The 17971-nt window shown below is 37.6% G+C and overlaps 1 protein-coding gene across 1 annotated transcript in view; it reads right to left on the bottom strand.

Annotated features, from left to right (window-relative positions):
• IQCH (IQ motif containing H) overlaps positions 1 to 17971 on the bottom strand; it is a 195093-nt gene that overhangs the window by 129001 nt on the left and 48121 nt on the right. Inside the window, 1 exon segment of the mRNA XM_014780852.2 lies at positions 3192 to 3312. Within this exon segment, the coding sequence (XP_014636338.2) occupies positions 3192 to 3312 (121 nt within the window).

The raw sequence follows: 17971 nt of genomic DNA, 5'->3' as shown, positions 1-17971 counted from the left end.
CTTTGAAATTAGTACTTTAGGTTTTAATATTTTAACGCTAGATTTAACTACTTTAAAATATTGACTAATTTTTTGTCCTCACAAAGATTTTCCACCTATAAATATCAAATCCCATTCCCAAGAACTATGCCTGTTTTGCAGATATGAAAAACAGTGCTCCTTCTAACTCAATATGTTTTCATTACCAGAGTCTGTTTCATTCCCTGAGAATCCCAAAGAATATAAGCACGATTTTAACCTTCGCTTTAGTACTGGTTGAAGCAGTTCACTTAATTTTAGACAAACACATATGTGCACATTTACCATTGGAAGGAAAAAGTTAAGACTTTGGAATAAGCAAAAGATATTACCTGGTATCTTTTCATTGAAATGCTGGAACCTCTGGAGATTATCTGACCCTACAATCACCTTTGTTTTTGATTAGTTTATTTTACAATTTTGTAGAGATTAAAGCTAATTTATAGAAAACTGAAAGCAATGCAAATAATTTTTGTTTACACAAATGCAAATAAATTCTGTCACATGGAGGGGCAATTCTTCCCCCAACCCCAAAAAGCTAATTTTGCATCCATTTGCAAATTTATTTCAGTATTCTTGATGTATAAATGTGTCTGTTGTTTGGATTTTCCCTTGAATCAATTCTAACATCTTACTGGTTCTCTCATTTAATGAATTAAATAAAATCTTTGACATGTATTCATTTTATATTTATATAAGAGTTATGGTTTTACTTTAAAAAAAATATATCCTTTAAGAATTTTTCGAGATTCCACCAAGATGAGCAAAAGATTCACCTGAAATTGCTAGAAATGGTGCACCTTCCAGGGAACCAAGCCCAGACACATATTTTCTTGGCCCCCACAGGTGAGTTCAAAGTGGCAATAGAACCTTGTTGACACTGTTTTTCTAATTTTAATATTACTCCCTATTAATTTTGTGTCTTGTTTTTCTTTTTAGTTCACGTATGGCTGATAAATTACTTCTTATTGGTAGCTTGGAATTTGGTGATTTCCTGTTGAGTGAGAGACAATAAAGAATATAGTTACAAAGAATATAATTACAAATTGTGATCATCTGTGAAGGAAAAAGACAGATGCTGAGGAAGTGACTTTTACAGGCCGAGGTAAAGGCACTTGTGAAGGCCTGATATGAAAATGTGCTTGGCCTGATAAGGAGCAGAGAGAGGTCCACGTGGCAGGAGTGTAGAGACAGCCAGAGTGAAATGAGAAAGGAGAGGCCAGGTCAGGCACACCTTGTTCATAGAGTTTAGAGTTTATTTTAAGATCAGGGAGCAGCTTCCCTGAGGTCAAACAGAGCCTAAATTGAAAATTTGGTTTGTGTACTGTGAGACACATATTCTTTTTTTTTTTTTTCCGGAGGAAGACCAGCCTTGAGCTAACATCCAATGCCAATCCTCCTCTTTTGGCCAAGGAAGATTGGCCCTGGGCTAACATCCGTGCCCATCTTCCTCCACTTTATATGGGATGCTGCCACAGCCTGGCTTGCCAAGCAGTGTGCTGGTGCGCACCTGGGATCCAAACCGGTGAACTCTGGGCCGCACAGCAGAGCGCACACACTAAACCGCTTGTGACACCGGGCCGGCCCCAAGACTTATATTCTTAACCATTAAAAAAAAAAAAAATAGTAATATAATTCAAGAAAAAGTAGAGAAGTTTGCCCTGCATTTTCCAAACACAATTCTCTCTTTTGGATGTTGTTAATCTTTCATCTCATGCTGGACTTGTGTAGACCTGGAATGGGGCTTAAGTGACATTTAATAGCATCGGGAACATAAAAAAATCTAGACACTGCATCTACATTTCTGTGGCTTGTGTTTTCCTGATGCTCATATTACCTTGCACAGTACCAGACATATGGCAAGTACTCAATAAATATATGTTGATTAATTGATTAATTACAAATATTAGAGTAGGCCATGTGTTCTCCGGTAGAAAATTGAGGGATGGAAATGTGATTTTTTTTTCTGGGCCAAGTTGTCGTGGTTCTAGATTTACCTTTGTTTCGCAGCAATTTTTTTATTTTGTTTACTGCTAAAGCAAGGATGGACTGATTGATTCATTCATTCATCCTAATTTGATCCCGGAAGAATATAAGATGGTACTAAAGCAAGAAATGGAAACTCTGCTGGAGTTATTCGGTATTCCCAGGGAGTAGATATTATGTAAACTAACTAAAAGCATATGTCACAAAGATTTCTGAACAATAATGGTTCATAATTAGGAAAGTAATAGTCACAGTTGTGGGAAGCTTAACAAATTCAGACTTAGAATGATGCTGCGTTCTCTTGAGTTTTGCTGCACCTCCACCACCAGGTCAGCTGTCAGAGGATACAGGAGCTACAAGATGGAGGACTTGAAATCTCCAGGTGCCAGAAGAACCCTTGGGAACCAACTTTAGGTCCAAAATACTCCAGACAACAGATAGAAAGTGAGATAGGAATAATTAAAGACCATCTCACGTGGTTATATTTGAGATATGAAAGGGGATCCACTTTGGCATTCTGTAACACTTCAGCCAGTTAAATTAAGTAGCAGGGAGAAGGAAAGAGGGTTATACTTATGACAGTCCTTGATCATCCATTCACTTACTCTTTCATTTGCTTATTCATTCAACCAACATTTAGTATCTACAAAATATTAGATATGGCTCTAGACACTGGGGATATGGAGATAAAAATGATATGATCTTTTGTTTAAAAACTAGAAATCCACTGGTTTCACAAAGACTAGAATTTAGACGAAGACATGCATAGTTTAAATGCTAATTACATTAATTCTAGCTTCATATTTATGCATAATAGTATATTGAAATACATTTTTAAATGCTACCAAAATAGCATCGGAAACCATCTGTTCAGAAGCTTGAAAAATTCTAATAATGTCATTTAAGCACAATAGTAATTTTAATGCGTAATAACACCAATGTCTAAATCAGTATTAAACCCATAGAATGATGAGGTGGAAGGGACTGTAGTGATCGTCAAGTCCAACCTTCTGATTTACAGAGGAGGAAACTCAGGCCAGGGGGAGGATCTGACTTGTCTGAGGTCTCCTAGGAGGATTAGCAGCTGAGCCCGAATTCAAACTCAGGCCTCCGATCCTACCTCAGTGCTCTTTCCCTTACACACGAACACATTCCTGAACACATGAAATGGTTATTGAATCACTAACCTTTACTGGCATCTTCTTGTAAGACCGGTATGGGGGTGAAATAGGGATCTGTGCGATGAGAAGCTGGCAGAACCGTGAGGTTGGAAGTGGTGGACCCTTTTATTAACTTCTGAACCTTCACCTAGATGATCAAAAATTTGTTTTCAGCAGACATTTTTGCTTTTGAAATGAACACAGTTTTCGTCTTGTAAACAATAAATAAGATTATGAATAGTTTCATTAAGTTTTAATAAAGGAGCAATATCAGCTCCAATTTTATTGCTCATGAGTACCCTGTGCTATTGTCTACTGTCAGGAGTTTGTGTAATTTAAAATAGTTAATTAAATCCAATTAACATGTTGTGATTTCCACTATGCAAAGTCAGTATAGTAGTTAATAAAGGAACTATTAAGATTTTCTTCAATTTTAATGACTTCTATATAAAAGTGCTAAATCTTGACAGAGGAGGTTTTGAATACAGCAAAGTTTTGTAGAGGCAAATTTCCCAGGAAATGCATATTAGAGTTTTGAGGGTAAAAAAAAAAAAAAGGAACTGGGAGAATTTAAAGATAAATATATCAGTCAACATTAACAGGTTAACGATGAACTCTTGCAGCTCTCAGAAATGCTTAAAGATATGATGTCTAGATCAGTTACAGTAAATAATTACTTTTCCTAAAGTCATAAAATGCTTTTATTATAGTTATGAAATATGAATTGTTTCTATTAAATGGTTTCTAGATTTTTAAAGATTATGTATATTGCATATAAATCACATTTAATTGTATAGCCTAAGTACACTATTTTTACCTTTATTATAGGAGGTTATGAATTACCTGGGCCCTCTCAGCAGGGAAGATGAAACTGTTTGGTATTTATAGACTGATTTAAATTTTCAAGTCATTTTCCAAACATTAATAATTTGCATAACTTCTAAGGGAACTAGGTAACCGTTTGCTATTTAACTAACAAAAAACTAAGACAGGTTAGTAGATTTGTTTCAGGTCACACAGTATACTAGATATACACAGATTATGCAATTTTAAGATTAATCTGATTTTACATTAGTGAAATTTTTGCCATCAGACTCAGTTGTACCCCATCCTACTGCTCATCAAGGTCATGGTGACCAAGGAAAAAGAAAGGGAAAGTTTCGTCAAGCCGGCAGGGGGGAATCACTTTACAAAATAAATATCTATTGGCTGAGAAATGTCTGTGTGAACAAAGCTGTGAAGACCGCCCCCCACCAGGATGTGGTACTTAAGGGGAACCATAAGCAGCGACCATCCCATGAACACTGAGCCTTTTGATGATGTTTGGTGAGGACAGTTTAAAATGACTGTAAATAGGACTTTCAACAGGAAAGAGTGGACTGTAAGTGCAGTCTGTTTCCTTTCAGGTGAGTTGGAAGAGGAAAGCGGGGTGCTATGGCCTTGCCTTGATGAGGGTGAGGTGCTCATATGCACACGGTGTTATTATGGAACTCCCGTCTTGCTGATCCGCCTTGGTCACTCTTCCTCATCCTCAGCTCTCCTCTCCCCACCTCACTTCCAGGCATGAGTAGCTTCCACGGTCTCCTCCCAATCAGGGAGGCTGAGATAATCACCCAGTGTACTGTACTCCAGACATGGCCTAGACATAGCTGGGGATATTCAGTACCAAAAATGGCAGAGTCTCCACTGGTCTGATTGATCTCAGGGTCAGGGAGGCAAAGGTAAATCGGAGGAAGAAAGAAAGATTCAACTTAAATAAAATTGTCAAGCACTGTGAAGATGTAAAATATAGGTTTGGCAGTTTGGGGGAACACAGCATCGTTTATCTGGATTTTCTGAAAGCCTTTGACAAAGTACACCTGACAACCTGCTCTTGAAAGCTAAAGTAGCAGGATCTATCATAAAACACAATGGAAAGGAAGACACAAAGGAGAGGGTGGAAGGCAGGTGATATTTGGATTCCATTAGGCAGTCTGCACATTCATAATGCTGGTTTCTGTAATTCTTTCAGTTGTATCAATCTCAACAATGTAAAAGCCAGACCCAAGGGCTATGCTGAACAGGCAGTGAATGGTGTGTGTGTGTCCGTGTGTGTGTGCGTGTGTGTGTGTGTAGGAAGGGAGGGTTACACTTGGTAGTGCATACCTTGGTTCGAGGGAGAAGGAATGTACCAACCTTCACAATTTACTGAGCACTTACTATATAACACTAACTTTAAAACAATAAGCATTAAATTTCATGAGCAATGGAAAAGCTAAGGGGTATGGGAGTGCAGAAGAGGGAGTAATTATCTCTGCCTGCTGGTATCGCAGAAGGCTTTGCAATGGCTCTCAGCCCTGGCTATATATTAGAATCACTCAAGAAGCTTTTAAAAATACCGCTGCCTGGGCCCTAACCCTGGGCAATTAAATCTGAACAGCTGGGCTGGAGCCCGGGCCTCGATATTTCTATAAAGCTCCCCAGACGATTCTGACACGCAGCCAAGGTTGAGGATGCAATTACGGGTAGAAATAATGGTGACGACAAAGCAAAATAGCATACAAATGCATGAAGATTTTATTGGGAGTGAGGAGCTCTATGTGGCTGGAGTATGGTGTGTGTATTAGGAGGGTGGGGTGGGGGATGAGACTGGACTGGAAGGTTGAGATTAACGCAAATGAAAGAAAGCAGCTTTATGAATGTACTGATTGCCTAAGAGAAGTCGAACATCACCTGCTCCTGACTTCTCCTTCATGTCATGCTTTATATTTTATGCTGGAACCATGCTTTGTAGTTTGTATAATATGATATGGAACACAATATTATAAAAGGATCATATTATAAATAGAACAACGTCCCTTATATCTGGTACTTCATTACTATTTCCAAAATTTGATCACTCTACACCTAAACCTTCTGTAATAGCTCAAAATTTTTTCAAAATATAAAAAATATAGAAAAGCTAAAAGAAGAAAACAGCAATCATATTCCCGTCAGCCAGAATTAATCATTCTTAATATCTTGGTATATTTGCTTCCAGTGTTTTCAAATAGAAAAACCATTCTATTTTATTATTCTGGTAAAAATGATATATGCTCATTATAAAGATTTCAAATAATGCAGAAAAATGCAAAGATGAAAGTTTAAGAAACCATGCCAAATATCATTAGGTGATCCATTATCTCTGACATCTCTGGAATGATTGATAGATCGTTTTATAAAAATAGGATTTATATTACATTATTATACTTAATTTGACATGAATTTAATAGGAGAAAAGGCTGAATTAAACCCAACAAATTATTAAACCTCAAAGAAATATTTCTTTACCACAAGATTCCTGTGAGTTAAAAAAGATTCTTCTGCAAGGATTGGCAAATTTTTTCTTAAAGGGCCAGAAAGTAAATATTTTAGGCTATTCAGATCTGTTGTTAAAAAAAGCAGCATAGGGCCGGCCTGGTGGCTTAGCGGTTAAGTGCGCGCTCCGCTACTGGCGGCCCGGGTTCGGATCCCAGGCGCGCACGAACGCACCGCTTCTCCGGCCATGCTGAGGCCGCGTCCCACATACAGCAACTAGAAGGATGTGCAACTATGACATACAACTATCTACTGGGGCTTTGAGGATTGGCAGTGGATGTGAGCTCAGAGCAGGTCTTCCTCAGCAAAAAGAGGAGGATTGGCATGGATGTTAGCTCAGGGCTGATCTTCCTCACCAAAAAAATAAAAATTAAAATTAAAAAAGCAGCATAAACAATATGTAAACAAATTGGTGACGCTGTGTTCCAATGAAACTTTATTTACAAAAACAGGTGGTCAGCCCTCAGGCAATAGTTTGTGGACCCTGCTCCATAATTAAAGGTGATTATGAAAAACATTTAGATTTTTTCTACCACCTTTTTATTTTGGATAACATATCCCAGCTTCAAAAGATGAGAACATTAGAACTCTCTTGCTGCTCCCATCTCCTCTCCCTTACCTCCCAATTTTTGATCATATTATTATATTTACATTGTCCAGATTTATGATCTTCACATTCTGTTCTGAAACCATAATTGCTCTGACTGTTTAGTATTAGTTCTACATGTAAATGGACCCAACGCTCACCAACAGTCCTTTATGGCTTCTCAATGCTTGAGTTCTTTATTTTGATTGATTTCTTCATTGGCTGGCTTTGGTTATCAAGCAGTTCTTTCCAACAAGTGTTCGTGGTTGTTTTACTTCCCTAAGCCTTTATATCTGAATTATGTCTAGGGTCATCCTTTCTTTTTTTTTTTTTTTTTTGTGAGGAACATCAGCCCTGAGCTAACATCCATGCCAATCCTCCTCTTTTTGCTGAGGAAGATGGGCCCTGAGCTAACATCTATTGCCAATCCTCCTTTTTTTCCCTTTTTCTCCCCAAAGCCCCAGTAGATAGTTGTATGTCATAGTTGCACATCCTTCTAGTTGCTGTATGTGGGACACGGCCTCAGCATGGCCGGAGAAGCGGTGCATCGGTGTGCGCCCAGGATCTGAACCCGGGCCGCCAGTAGCGGAGTGCGTGCACTTAACCACTAAGCCACGGGGCTGGCCCCATGGGGTCATCTTTTCTTTTCTCAAAACTTGGTAGTCACTGCACCATTGTCTTCTACAATGAGTATTGTGAAATCTGATGCCAGCCTGATTTTTTGCCCCTTGTAGATGATTTTTCTTTCTGCCTGAATGTCTGAAGCATTCTTTGTCTTTGAAGTTCAGGTGTTTAACTAGGAAATACCTTTATGTTAAATATTCTAAATCGAATTTTCCTGGGATTCAATATTTTCTTTCCACCTGCAGATTTAGTTCTTTCTTCACTTCTAGAAAATTTTCTTACGTTATATCATCAGATACATCTTTGCTTTCATTTGCTGAGTTCTCTGTTTTAGGAACACCAAGTGTCATTCAATGTTGGCTCATCTTTATCTTTCATACTGTGGTACCTAACTATTCATTCTCTCCTTGTTCCTTTTAGAATAGAACACCCTGAGTTTTAGCTGAGTTCATGGCTATCCAGTTACAGACTACGTTTCCCAGTATCCCCTGTGGCTAGATGTGGACATGTGACCAGATTCAGGCCAATAAGACGTGAGCAGAAGTGATATGTATAACCTCTGGGTCATCTCCTTAGAGAGCTTGCCCTGGACTCTCTTTATCCTTCCTATTCGCTGAAACATGGGGGTGGAGAGGAGCCAGCTTCAACCTGTAACCACACGAATGAGGAGGAGATGGAGCATCAAGATAGAAGGAACCATATCTTGGGTGACCTCATGGAGCAGAGCTGTCCTGCCAGCCTTGGACTTCTCACCTGTGGACTGTTTTGTGAGTGAGAAATAAACTAATTTATTTAAGGCATTATATTTTTGGATTTCTTTGTTACAGCAGCTTAGCCTGTAACAAACTAATATGCGTATCTATTAGCTTCTAATTAATTTCCTTTATCTTTTCCTCTGCATTTACTATGCTTACAGTCTTTTCTCCACATCAATATGTCAATATTCAGCAGTGTCTGTTCTGTTCTATTTATAGTTTATTTATTAGTTGCATAAAGTATTTTGGTATTCAATTTGTTTCCTTATGTCTGCAACCTCCCTTTTTATCTCATTCTGATATTTTATCATCTCATGGCTGAACTCTAGTTTTCCTTAATTTATGTTCCCATCAAGCTGTGCTATAATGTGAAGAAATTGTGAGAAAATTCCTTCTGTTCCTTGAGTTATGTTTTTTTCTAGGTTAGGCTTTGTCTTTTGCAGCCCATGATTCTCCTTCCCCTCATTTTCTTTTGTTAGCAGTGGGTGAAATACTGACATTTAGATAATAAATCAGTATAGTCACCGTATCATTTCTTCTCCCCTTGTGCATACTTGGGCAGCTCTGCCCAGACATTCTACTTGCTCTGATGTAGCATCTCCTCCCCCATCGCCTGGCAGCAGTGTGTTTTCTCTCCCAGCAACACCTGAGATCTGGGTATTCTAGGCTTTCTGTTACCTGAGGGCAGGGGTGGAGGGAGCCTTCGTTTTAGGACATTTGCAGTCTTGGTTAAAATATGTAGGCCCTCCTCCCTCTCCTGAGATTTTGATGAACATCCTATACCAGGATTAGCTCTGCCTAGTTGAGGATGAAGCCATTCCTCCCTACCCCCACCCCAGGGGCTTTGGAATGTTTCCGTGGAGTCCTGTAGACTTCATTTTTCTCAGGAAGGATCAGACACATTACTTTCCAATTTCACCTGTTTCTTCCAAGTCCCCTTGTCAGAAGGGAAAAAGGGATTCCTGCTTGATTGTTTTCTCTCCAGATTTTGTGGTATTTCTGAGAATTCCAATATTTTGATAATTTACCAGTAGTATTTCTGAGGGGTAGAGACGGGTTAGGATTGGAGTTATGCTGTACTCCCTACTCTGCTCCGGAATCTTCTGCTCAATGAATTTAAAAAGTTGTGTGCAACCTGCACGACTTTTTTCTGCAACCCTGCCCCAAGCCTCCTCCCCATATTATGGATGGGGAAACTAAAGATTGGGAAGGAAAAATAGTGAGGGCGCACATCTAATCTGCCTTTTAGTTCAGGGGCAGAACTAAAAATGCACATCACTGCTTCCTGGCCCAGTGCTTTTTACCGTATTTTCTTGCTTCCTGAGTTCTTAAACCTTTAGAGCCAAACACAACTCAGGTCACCAGCTCTCGTCCTCTATCCTCACAGTCAAGTCCTACCACTCTGTCTTCTTTCTCACTCCTTTCCCAATGCCATTTGGCTTAGATAGAGTAGGAGTCCCACTTTCTTTCAGGCTAAGGATTACCAGCATTCTTGAAGCTAGAATAAAAACCCCCTGGAGAGGCCTCTGTAGCATAAAAGCAAAAATCCTGGGCTTGGAGCAATGGATTCGAGTCCTAGCTCTGTCATTTAATCAGCAATGTGCCGGGGGTAAGTCATTTAACTTCTCCGAGTCTCAGTTTTATCTTCTGTAAAATAGGGATATTCTTATCTACGGGGCAGCTGAATTTTATGTAAAGAATCTGTTCCTGGAGGCATTTCATAATTCTGAACTCACATAATTCAAGACAGCCAAGCAAAGAATGGAAGATGGCAAAGACTGCTGGCCAAACTTTAATGTGCTACCCAGCCAGGAACTACATTTCCCAGCCTCCCTTGTAGCTTTATATGTCTTTGTGACAAGATTCTGGCCAGTAGTGTAGGAATCGTAGTGATTTTACTCATCGGAATACAGATATGATGGTGGGAGCATGGCAGCCATCTTAGATCACAAGATGGAAAACTGCCTGTTCAGGAGGACAGAGCAATAAAAGGGAAAGTGCATAGGTACCTGACACTATAGAGCTGCCATATCAGCCACAAACTGCTTATGCTCAAACCGTGACACAAGAGAACATTACTGTCCTGTTTAACCTACTGTTATTTGTTACATTTGCTGAACTCGTATCCTAGATATTACAGGGTATTTTTATTTACTCAAGTGGTACCTGTCTGCGGAAACTTCAGCATAAATATATCTTAAATTACTCAGACTGCACCAGCTTTGAAAACACATGAAATTTTGTTTTATTTTTTAAATTTGAGGATTTGAATTATTTCAAACTTTGTGTAGAAAGCAATAATTTATTGTTATTATTTTACATCATGGTATTTCAAATGTATATAATCAAATTCCATATAAAATTCAGTAGCACTGATCGTCCATTAGGCTGTTGTGAGGAATTAATGAATTAATATAGGAGATGCACAACATAAACTTTTTTTCACACTAGAAATTGGGTTTTATTTATTCTTTTACATAAATATTTTATTGAAGTATAACATTAATTTTTGAAAAGGCACCAATCATCAGGTCATCAGTTGATACATTTTCACAAAGTGGACACTGTGGGTAACCAGCACCCAGAACAAGAAGTACAGCATTGCAAGGACTCCAGGGCCCCCTCATGCTCCCTCCCCGCCACTCCTATAACCCAAAGTAACCACTGTTCTGAATTCTATTACCAACTATCATTTTTCCGTTTTTGAACTTTACATAAATGGATTATTACCATATGTATTCTTTTGTATCTGCCTTTTTTCTTTTAAAATTGGTGTGAGATTTACCCATATTGTTGTGTATAGCAGTATGTTCATATCATGAACTTTTAAGTATTAATTTTGAGTTATAAATTATACTTATAGCTGTAACCAGTAAGTCTTGAGCCTCCAACCTCCCACTTTTTGGCATTCCTTGTAATGTTCCTTCTAGAATGTTCTCTCTCTCTCAGCTCTGGCTACTAAATTCCTGTCACCTTTTAACAACTGGCTTAAAGGTAACCTTCTCTAGGAAATCACCTCTGATCTCTTCCTCTTCTGAGTTCCTATAACGTTTTTTGTACTTCTCTTATTACATTTACAACATATATGGTATTTGTTTAGTACCTTGAAGGCATTACATAATTCAGAACTCATCTAATTCTGTCTTATCTCATTTAAAGAAGGAATAGAGCAAAAGAATGTTTTAAAAAATATAACCATTTAAGATTTATTGGGAAGGAGCAATTAACATAGACATATTAATAGCAAATATTTTCCTTTTTGATAAAGGTAATACAATGGCAAGAGTAAATAATGCCCTAGTTACCCTTGTGGTAATGGTGGAGTAGCTTTTAACAGACTACCCTCCTGAAGATAACAATTATAAACCCTGGCTAAATATTTTTTAAAAAACAACTATTTGAAGTACTGAGATAAATTGAAAACAGGCAGAAGCTAGAAGGGAACTGATCTTGAAAGAAGAGAACTGAAACAGTTGAGATTTATGTGTGTGTGACTTCTGGCCTGGAAGTACTTCTCAGTCCATGAGACGTGGAATGGCTATAATTCAAGAAGAAAGGCACAGTCTTGCTGGTTAAGAAGTAAGAGGATGGAGTTTATGGCTGTCATAAAGACTGAAAATGAGGGGGAATCCCAGAAAGGAGGAAGTGGCAAGGCAGGGATCCAAAATTTGCAAATAAATGTCACACAAATCCTTGGCTGACCTTTGAGCTACACATATATGGAAGAGATTCTAAGGAACCCAGCAAAGATGCAACAGTTAATGATTTGAAAAAACTGAGCAGTGATTTCAATGGCTACTCATGAAGGACAGAGTTTGGAATTTGAGTCTATCCAACATAACTGCCTACTTGAATAAGAATCAACACATTAGAGAGCAAGGTAACAGAATTCAGTGTCTCTATAACACATCATTTATAATGTCCATAACAATAAAGTTACTGTATGTACAAAGAAACAGGAAAATGTTGTCCATGCAGGAGAAATAGTCGACAGTAGAAATAGACCCTGGATGTAATGGACAGGTTTATGGTATAGATTGTGGAGATGGTTTCATGGGTGTATGCTTATCTCCAAACTCATCAAGTTGTATACATTAAATATGTACAGCTTTTTGTATGTCAGTCATACTTTAATAAAGCATTTTTTTTCTTAAAAAGAAAGAAACAGATGTCAAGATGATCTAGAGGGTAGAATTTGCAGATAAAGATTTTAAAGCTGTTATTATACATATTTTAAAGAACTTAAAGGAAAATATGATCACAATGAGTTAGCACATGGAAAATCTTGATAGAGAAATGAAAACTATAAAAAAAGAACCAAATGGAAATTCTAGAATTGAAAAGTAAAATATCTGAAGTGAAAAGTCTGTTGGATAGGCTTGATAGCACATTGGAGTGGGCAGAAGAAAAGGTAGTGAACTTGAAGAAAGATCAATAGATATTATACAATCTGAAGAACAGAAAAAATATTTAAAACAGAATAGATCCTCAGTGACCTATGGGACAATATCATGTTGTATAATTTGTATGTAATTGAAGTCCCAGAAAGAGAAGATAGAGAGAATTTTGGAGGAAAATATTTAAAGAAATAATGGGCAAAATGTCTCCAGATTTTCTGGAAAACATAAACTTGCAGATCCTAGAAGCTCAATGAAACCCAAGCAGAATGAACACAAAGAAAACCACAGGTGAGCACATCATAAACCCCCAGAGGCCAAAGACAAAGAGGAAAACTTGAAAGCAGCCAGAAAAAAAAAAAGACCCATTATATACAGGGAATCAATGATGCAAATTATGGCTGACTTCTCATCAGAAATGATGGAATGTTAAAGCATTGAATAAGAAAAAAAAACCTTGGCAACACAAAATTCTATATAAAGGCAATATACAGAATTTTATTTGACAAAAGAAGACAATGTATCAGCAGCTGGCATGTGTTACAAAAAATGCTTAAAGGAAGTTCTGTAGGCTGACAGAAAATGACACAAGATAGAAACTCAGATCTCTATGGTAAATATAAAAGACTATATATATCTTTCTTCTCTCTCTCTCTTTTTTTTTTTAATAATCTCCCCCTTTTTCTTGAGGAAGATTGGCCCTGTGCTAACATCTGTTACCAATCTTCCTCTTTTTCTTTTTTTCTCCCAAAAGCCCCAGTACATAGTTGTATATCATAGTTGCAGAGTTGTAGCTCTTCTATGTGGAACGCCACCTCAGCATGGCTTGATAAGCGGTGAGTAGGTCTGCGCCCAGGATCCGAACCAGTGAACCCTGGGCTGCCAAAGCGGAAGGCACAAACTTACCCACTACGCCACCGGGCCGGCTCCAATACATTTTTCTTCTCTTAATTTCTCTCAAATACAATTGACTATTTAAGGCAAAAAATTATGACATATTGTGAAGTTTACAAAATATGTAAATTACATGACAGCAATAGCACAAAGGATTGAGAGGTAAATGGAATTCTATAGCTGCAAGTTCCTTGTATTATACGTGAACTGGTGCAATATTAATTCCAAGGAACTCTGATAAGTTAAGGATGCATATTGTAATCCCTAGAGCAACCACTAAAAATAATACAAAGAGGTATAGTTTAAAAGCCAGGGGCTGGCCTGGTGGCATAGTGGTTAAGTTCCTGCATTCTGCTTCAGCAGCCTGGGGTTCGCCGGTTCGGATCCTGGGCACAGACTTACTCACTGTTCATCAAACCATGCTGAGGCAGCATCCCACATAGAAGAACTAGAAGGACCTACAATTAGGATATACAACTATGTACTGGAGCTTTGGGGAGAAAAAAGAAAAAGAGGAAGATTGGCAACAGATGTTAGCTCACGGCCAATCTTCCTCAAAAAAAAAAAAAAGCCAATAAAACAGAGTATTTAAAAAATTTTAAAAATCACATAACCGTAAGTCAGGCAGGAAACAAAGGAACAAAAAAGAGATGGGAAAAACAGAAAACAAGTAGAAAAATGGTTGTTGTGAATCAAACCACGTCAGTAATTACATTAAATGGAAATGGACTAAACACTCTAATTAAAAAGCAGAGATCATCAGACTGGATTTTAAAAACAAGATAAAGCTATATGCTACTATAAGAGATTAATTTTAATTTTAAAGACACAGGTTGAAGTAACAACAACAGAAAAGATTGATACACTATGTAAACAGTAAGCAAAAGAAAAAGGGAGGGGCTATATTAATATCAGACAAAGTAGACTTTAAGACAAGCAGTGTTATCAAAGAGAAAGAGGGATCAAAGGGTCAATTAGCCAAGAAAACATAAAAATCATGAACATATATGCCTCTAATAACAGTAACACAAAATATGTGAAACAAAAATTATCAGAACTAAAGCAAGAAATAGACAAATCTTCAGAGGTGAAGATTTTAAAATTCTTCCTCAGTAATTTGTAGAACAAATAGATTTAAAAAATCAGTAAGGATATAGAAAATCTGAACATCACCATCAGCCACCTTAATCTAATTGATATTTATAGAACACTACAACCAACAACTGTGGGATATACATTCTTTTCAAATGTACATGGAACATTCACCAAAATAAATTATATCCTGGGCCATAAAATAAGTCTCAATCAACTTCAAAAGATTTAAATCTTACAGAGTATGTTCTCTGACCCCAATGGAATCAAATTAGAATGCAATAAGAATGAGCAAACTAAAATAATCCCCAAATATTTGGAAATTAACACAGTTCTAAATAACTCACTAGTGAAAGAAAAAAATCACTAGGGGAATTTTGAACTGAATGATTATGAAAGTACAACATATCAAAATACGTGGGATGCAGCTAAAACACTGCTTAGAGAGAAATTTATCAGTCTAAATGCTTATGTTAGAAAAGAAGAAGGGTCTATTATCAATGACCTAAGATTTTACCTTAAAAAGCTTAAAAAAAGAATAGTAAAATAAACTTAAAATAAGTAGAAGGAAGAGAATAAAAAAGAGGAGAAATCCATGAAATAGAAAACAAATAATAGAGAAAATTAACAAAGTCAAAAGTAATTCTTGGAAAAGATTAATAAAATTGATAAACCCCAGCAAGAGTGATCAAGAAAAAGAGAAAGCATAAATTATCAGAAATAAAAGAGAGAGAACTAGAGAGAGAGGGAGAGGGAAGGAGAGAAAGAGAGAAAGAGAAGAAGGAAGGAAGGAAGGAAGGAAGAAGGAAGGAAGGAAAAGAAAGGCACACACTGGGTCACAGTTCTCAGAGCTAGAGGGGGTCTCAGGATGATAAAAGGGTAGTTAGTAGCAGCAGTGACCATGGGATTGTGAACAGAAAGAATGTGGTGACTAGAGATGACCATGGATGAGACTCCAGAAGAAATATTATTTTGAACACATGGAATATGATGTGTGAGCATCTGCACACCTCACAGGCCCTGTACAGCACATCACATAACAAAAAAAAGTGGGGGCCAGCCTGGTGGCGTAGTGGTTAAGTGCGCACGCTCTGCTGCTGGCAGCCCGGGTTCGGATCCCAGGCACGCACCGAGGCACCGCTTGTCAGGCCATGTTGTGGTGGCGTCCCACATAAAGTGGAGGAAGATAGGCACAGATGTTAGCCCAGGGCCAGTCTTCCTCAGCAAAAAGAGGAGGATTGGCATGGATGTTAGCTCAGGGCTGATCTTCCTCACACACACAAAAAAGTGGAGTTTGTTATGATACCTCAAAGCCCCCAAGAAAATATTAAATTCAGTAAAATGTGACTAAGGAAGGAAATCATGTAATGTGGTCTAAAAATTTTTCCATTAAAAATAGTTAAAATAAAATCCAGCACTTAAGCAAAATTTCCCAAGGTGTGTTCCTCTGAATATAGCTCTATGAGCTATTCTGCAGAAAAGGACTCTGAGGAAGTTTGGGAAACATTTTTAACTGCACTGGCCATCCTCCTCCTAAAGATTCATAATGTACATCAGCGTGTTAGTGACTCCAGGTGGCCTAACGGTATAAAAATCAGTCTGACTCTGTAACCTCATGTTTCCCAAATTCATGGGACCACAAAACTCTCCTTTCATGGAATATCTAATTAACCTTCCAAGGAACCAGTATCCTTTGGAATACATTTTGGAAAAAACTGATCAAAGGATTAATACACAGCTAACAACTACACTTGCTATAATTTGTTAATCTTAGACTATGCTGCAAAGTTAAAAGATAAGTGATAACTTGATTTTACATAAAGCTTTTCCTCAAAGGAGGTTGAAACACACTGGACTCAGGATTTTCTGATGGATTCAGACTGACAAATAGAAATCTAATTATTTCTCAATGCTATTTTTTCTCTATATATTTAATAGCATTTATTTGTAGTATTTCAATAGAAATTTTTAAATTCTGTAAAAGTAATCATTAGAGAATAATAACGTACTGGCATTTCACCTACACGTCTACTACATCTCATAGAAGGAAAAAAATGACCGAGTTGCTCACACCTGTGATTTTTGCACATTGGTGAATATTATACCACACCACCACTCAAACATCGTCACAAGACAAGGAAAGGAGAGGAGCAACCAAAGTACCTCTGCCTTCTATACGTTTTTCTTATGTGAACTTAGGGTTAATATTGCAAATTGATGTTTAGACAGAATCCACTGTCTTAACCTTTACTAGGGACCGCACGAGAGAAAATGAGTTTAGATGGTAGTCCTTTCAGTTAAGATCTAAGACAGCCTTTGTGAATGGACTTATCATTTATTATAATTATTTTTGCTATTGCTATTTATTCTCTTATTGTAGAAAGTGTGCCCGTCTCTAGGCATTTTGGTTTAAATACCGGCTACGGTCACGAGTGAAGTAAAGCTCGGTCCTCATTTACCTCATACCGGCAGTTCGGTTGGCACGCAGCTGCAGAGCTGCTGGGGCTCTTTTTATTTAATCTGGCGTCCCTTCCTGAGCAGTATTGAGACTTTCACTGCAATGACTCCACTGGGCTTTGCCATAATTTTTATGCTGTATCAGTAAAGTCTGCGGAAGAGATGTCTAAGCAACCTGAAAGGAGGCTAGGAGTGCTTCTAGTTCAGGTATTTTTGCTTAAGTCAATGAAGGAATTAACCCCAAATACAAATTAAGTCCATTTTAAAAAATACAACATTATTCATCTAGTAAAGGAACTCTGATTTGTAAGGAATAGTAGATCATCTTAATACGTGTGTGTGTAAGAGTTTGTTCTTTTTGCATAATTTCTCTTGGAATAATTTTCCTAGACTCTGAATCAGACTGTCAAAAGAAAATATAGGTCCAAATTTTGAGTGAGCCATATATTAATTACATGACTTGGACATATATCTTAACCTCTCCGATCCTGAGTTTCTTGTCTGTAAAATGGGAGTAATAATCTCTCTGACATGCTCTGAGTCTTAAAAGTGATAACACATCAGCGTCACCAAGTCGGGGTCTGGTACATAATAGGTACTCAGCAAATGCTTTGTTAAATGCATAAATAGAAAATGAGAAACATTAATACCCTCTGTGAATTTTAT

Source organism: Ceratotherium simum, chromosome 3, assembly GCF_057802395.1.
Source record: "Ceratotherium simum simum isolate JZ-2026a chromosome 3, ASM5780239v1, whole genome shotgun sequence".
Classification (NCBI taxonomy): domain Eukaryota; kingdom Metazoa; phylum Chordata; class Mammalia; order Perissodactyla; family Rhinocerotidae; genus Ceratotherium; species Ceratotherium simum.
This window is presented reverse-complemented; position numbering and strand designations above follow the sequence as displayed.